Genomic DNA, 324 nt, shown 5'->3' with positions numbered 1-324 from the left:
CCTCCCCATGCTCCCAGATGTGGGGTGCTGACATGGAGCCGAGATTGTCCCAGATCCCTCAAGCCTCAGGTCCCTCAAGCCATGCTTGGAGCTGAGATGGTGCTGAGGGTTGGATAAAACTGGGACCCTCTCATGCTTGGGAGCAGCTCACCTGCAGCCCGATCACGCACTGCCCAGCCTTCATCTTGGCCTCATCAAAGTTCCTCTGCTGCTTCTCCGAGTACTTCACGCCGATGTCCACCCCACTCTGTATCCCTTTCGTCTTGGCCTGCCGGGGAGGGGCGGTGAGAAGGGGTGGGGAGGCCCCCGCCTCCCACCCCCCCC

General features: G+C 62.0%; 1 protein-coding gene across 1 annotated transcript in view; it reads right to left on the bottom strand.

Annotated features, from left to right (window-relative positions):
- Window positions 1–151: 151 nt before the first annotated feature.
- Window positions 152–324, bottom strand: part of LOC104403866 (calponin-2-like) — a gene marked incomplete at both ends in the record, with an annotated part of 987 nt that continues 814 nt past the window's right edge. The window contains 1 exon segment of the mRNA XM_010012145.1: window positions 152–268. Within this exon segment, the coding sequence (XP_010010447.1) occupies window positions 152–268 (117 nt within the window).

Source organism: Nestor notabilis, unplaced genomic scaffold (genome assembly GCF_000696875.1).
Source record: "Nestor notabilis isolate BGI_N333 unplaced genomic scaffold, ASM69687v1 scaffold16543, whole genome shotgun sequence".
Taxonomy (NCBI): Eukaryota; Metazoa; Chordata; class Aves; order Psittaciformes; family Psittacidae; genus Nestor; species Nestor notabilis.
The sequence above is the reverse complement of the archived record's forward strand: the minus strand, read 5'-3'. Positions and strand labels throughout refer to the sequence as shown.